Source organism: Phalaenopsis equestris, unplaced genomic scaffold (genome assembly GCF_001263595.1).
Source record: "Phalaenopsis equestris unplaced genomic scaffold, ASM126359v1 Scaffold001045, whole genome shotgun sequence".
In the NCBI taxonomy this organism is placed as follows: Eukaryota; Viridiplantae; Streptophyta; class Magnoliopsida; order Asparagales; family Orchidaceae; genus Phalaenopsis; species Phalaenopsis equestris.
Genome location: NW_018165484.1, coordinates 88,094 through 92,255, shown reverse-complemented (window position 1 = coordinate 92,255; position 4,162 = coordinate 88,094). Strand labels below are relative to the sequence as shown.

Genomic DNA, 4,162 nt, shown 5'->3' with positions numbered 1-4,162 from the left:
AGAAACCTATCCATCAAGCAAAAACTTTGCTCCTTATGCATTACAGATGAGTATTGAATTAAGGGTGTGTTCAATAGATTAGTCATGAGAACAGAAAAGGTTCTCTTTGGCAACTTAGTGAGTATCAATTTGCACTGCGACTGAAAAATCCATCAACTGCAATATTTGGCTGTGGCATTATTTTGAAGAATGAATCATCTTTTAGATTTGAGCAAACAACTTCCCTTCTCTCTTAACACATACTAAGACTAGAAGGCGGCCTTCCCAGCATTATGAATCCTATTAATAGGAGGCAGACTAAATGACATCAAAATGTCACTTAGTTATAGAAATTTTTCACATATATTAGATGTCAAACAAACTGGCCAGCATCTAGTATTGTGACATCTGAATGTCACTAATATCTCAACAACAATAAATCAAACAACACATGATTAAAAATAAAATAAAATAACACTAATCAGTGTTCATAATTATCAGACAAATTTTCTTCTTAATAATGGACTCTGGAGTTACGAGTTCCTGAGGAACAAAAGAATTACTTTTCCTGAAATTCCCACAAAACTCTTGACCTACTAATTTTATTTGCTAATTCTCTTTTACCATTAACCGGATCCTGGATACTTTTGGGGGATACATAAATCTTCTCAACGCAACAAAGCAGAGACTCCACATATTTATGCAGAGATGCAATTATAATTAAATAAAATGGACAAAATCAAGAAATGGAACAGAATAATCACATTCGTGCAGAAAAATAAAAGACTGAACCTTGATTCTTCTTCAAAAGAGAAAACAAAAAATACTGGTGATAAATTATTGTTAATGATTTTTACAGAAATTTGCTCTACAGGCTACAGCATGCTACACATTTAAACTAAACATGAACCTCCACTTACCTTCCTAATGCCCGAAATCCAAATAACAGCGAGAGCTCTATACAACTAAGCAATACTAAGAGATGGTCACATGCAGTCATTTTCTTCTAGTGCTGCTGCCCTCTTAAATGTCTTGTTGGAACAGTCTTTCTTTGGTGTAGTCTTGCCAGTTCTCTTCAGATTTTTCTTCTGGGCTATTTTGAAACTCTGTAAAGTTTGTTCTCCCCTCTTCTGCTTAGCTGATATGATCTCACCTATAGCTTTCTCAAATGCTTCCTTGGCTATGCTGTAGAATTCAGCAGATGTTGCTCCTTCTTTAGCACATCTGATAGCATCATGACACAGATCACTATACCTCGCAGCTGAAGGTTCTTCACAATTGACTCGAATATCCAAACCAAATTCGTCATGTAGAGAAGAACGCTTGGCATGTTTCGTCCATCTCTTCAAGATGTACTCTCTCGGAAGCGTACGAATACCTAGTATTAAAAAGACTTTCAATGCATGCCGACACAAAATTCCAGATGCTTCAAACATACAGCAACTACAATGAGCTTTATTTTCAGAAACATTAACTACAACATTGTAGGTACCCTCAGCATCCTCAATTTTAGACACCTGATACTTGCTAGGCATCCCATCCTCTACTTTGTCAACATGGAAAGCCAAAGATTCTACAAATTCCTCCTGAAATCTGTCAAACATTGTCCTTGTATAGATATTAGCTGCCTGTTTTTCCATAGGAGAAGCAGTCCTGAGAAATGGTTTGTCAAACATGCTGATATAATCCGCCTGTGCCTCCTTCTCGCAGTTACTCGAAAGCGCCAGCCCAAGCTGCCGGACTGCTAAACGCAATGGGGTCTTCGAGTTGCAGTACTTCTCAATAACCCTATCAAATGTTTGTGATCTCTGCAACGAAGAGATTTGTACACACAACGTATCTCGCATGTATATGGGCACCCACTTATTTCGAATAGCGTACAATGAATGCAGATATGCATTGTCATTTAAATCATACTTGAGAAGTATGGCGTTCCAACAAGCTTCGAACGACTCATTTGTTCGGGATTCATCAATGCATCTTGTTAGTTCCTCCTCGAACAGCGGATGTGCCGAGCATAAAGCAGACAGTTCCATCAGGATTGTGCTTACAACGTGCTTCCTACAGAAAAAGTGCCTGGTGTCAGGAAGGACCTTTGCAACTGCATTGGCAATGGCCCAATTCAGACTGGTAAACAATGAGACAGGAGGACGGGAAAACATGGCCGCAACCCACTGCTCGAGCAGCCACGCAAACGAGGTCTCTGATTCATCCACAAGGAGTGCGCATCCAAAAACTAAGGGTTGCAGGTGATGGTTAACACCAGTGAAGAGAACAAGAGGGATGAAATCTTTATCATTCTTGTAGGTCATATCTAGGGTTACAGCATCTCCGAAGTAATGGTATGCCATCCGAGCTTTAGCATCTGCCCAGAAAATGTTGGTCATACAGTTATTCTGCTCATACTGTACAGCATAGAAAAATGCAGGATTATCCGCCTGAGTTTTCTTGAAATAATCTAGGAGATTATTGGCATCCTCTGACCCCAAGTCGTTATACCGAATTTCCCGAGGATAATTCAATGGGTCTTGACCATTCAAGAGAAGATTGCGGGTATCAGCGAAGTTTTTGGCGATAACGAGTATCTCTCCCTGAGAACGAACACATCGCACCTTGCTCGGTGGAGATGGCGTCAGCTCATGCGAATGCTCCAATTCAAGCTTGGAGACCATCCAAACATCGCCTTCTTTTCGAACTATCTCAAACAATGCATTGCAACCTTCCTTCGATGGATCCTGATTCGAGCCTTTTCTTCCATCATCGCCATTATCGTCTCTTCCGGTGTGATATCGATGCTTAGAACAAACTAGTTTTAACATCTTGAGCGATTCATCATGCAGCGAACGGCGCGATTGCCTTACGCGAGCTTCGAATCCCACACGACTGGCATAAGCGTAATAGAATGTTTTTGCCATCTCTAGAGATTCAAACTCCATTCCAACATATGGCAGCAACTCTGCATCACCTTCTGTGGCAATGTAATGCACCCCATTCCCACTTCATGATTATGCTCCTTGACGAGCTTGGTCACCACCCATTTCTCATCACCTCTTCGAATCACCTCAAGCATTGCTTTGCAACCCTCCCTTATGGATGCCGCCCTCTTCCTCGTTTTTTTCCCAGCAATGATTCGCTTCTCCCTGCTGAAACCTTCTTTGGAGCAGACAAAGCGAAGCATTATGACAGATTCGTTGCATTTTGATCTGCGAGACCGTGCAATTCTAACTGAGAATCCTACTTTCCCAGCATAGGCAATGTAAAAGGTCTTAGCAGCCTCTCCAGAATCAAATTCCATTCCAACGTAGGGTTCAATCCTTGGGTCGACTTCCACAGCGCAGAGCTCCCTGCGAGAATGATGCTGCTCACTGTATGCCATGTGCTGCGGCTCCATTTGCTGTTCATGCTGCTGGATTGAGTGATCTGGCTCAACCACAACATGGGGGCTTACACCAAATGATGCCCAGAAGTTGATGTTGTCCTCCAGTTCTACGTGGCCTTCCATCAGTCCATTGGTTGTGCTCGCGTGACCATCCATCATTCTGGAGAAATCGAAATAGCAGGCACCGAGTCAGTATTACATCATCACGCCACTACTTTAGACTGATTGAAAGAACGAAAACAACATTCGACAGAAGGAAAAAGAACTGGACTGATGGAAGACCAAGACAGTAACGAGTGAAGGAGAAAAGAGTTAATTTTACCTACCAATTGCATTAAAAGAAGAGATTTTTCACGGACCATAAAGGTTGCAATCAATCAAAGTGGATTGTTTATGAAACAAAAAGCTGTCCGGAAATTATAACTTCTATCAATTAGCAAAAAATACATCCAATACACAGTTCATTCGCAAAGATGTTCTTTTTTTTTTCCCCCGATGCATAAAGTAGCACTTGGAGAAAACCCTAACCAGGGAAAAGCGCGAGTTAGGTTTCGGAGGGAATTGAAAGATGGAGAAGAAGAGGAACTGACGACTTACCAAACTGACGATGACTGGCTCAGAGCTCGCGCTGCTACAATTCGGTTACGGTGCTTCTCCTGGCAGCAACCTCTCTCTCTCGCCGAACGAATCCACTCCCTTCTCCTTTGCGTGACGGCAGTCTAAAGCTCACCGCACCGCAGCGCAAACCGTCAGAATGACTCGGCGTGATCTTTTGCGAGATAGCCCTACAGTCATTTACCAACT

General features: G+C 42.0%; 1 protein-coding gene across 1 annotated transcript; it reads right to left on the bottom strand.

Moving 5' to 3' along the window:
• Positions 1 to 785: 785 nt before the first annotated feature.
• On the bottom strand, positions 786 to 3,514 carry LOC110032877 (protein FAR1-RELATED SEQUENCE 5-like). The gene is made up of 2 exons (XM_020736654.1): positions 3,048 to 3,514; positions 786 to 2,976 (listed from the first exon to the last, which is right to left on the bottom strand). Exons 1-2 carry the CDS (start codon positions 3,512 to 3,514, stop codon positions 966 to 968), a joined length of 2,478 nt encoding a protein of 825 aa, XP_020592313.1. The 3' UTR covers positions 786 to 965.
• Positions 3,515 to 4,162: the final 648 nt, after the last annotated feature.

What these genes read in the sequence shown, in the direction of transcription:
- LOC110032877 (XM_020736654.1), bottom strand. Translation starts at nt 3,514, where the DNA reads ATGGATGGTCACGCGAGCACAACCAATGGACTGATGGAAGGCCACGTA. An exon ending in AGGGAGGGTTGCAAAGCAAT is followed by an intron (nt 2,977 to 3,047) that starts GCTTGAGGTGAT and finishes ATAATCATGAAG; the next exon opens with TGGGAATGGGGTGCATTACA.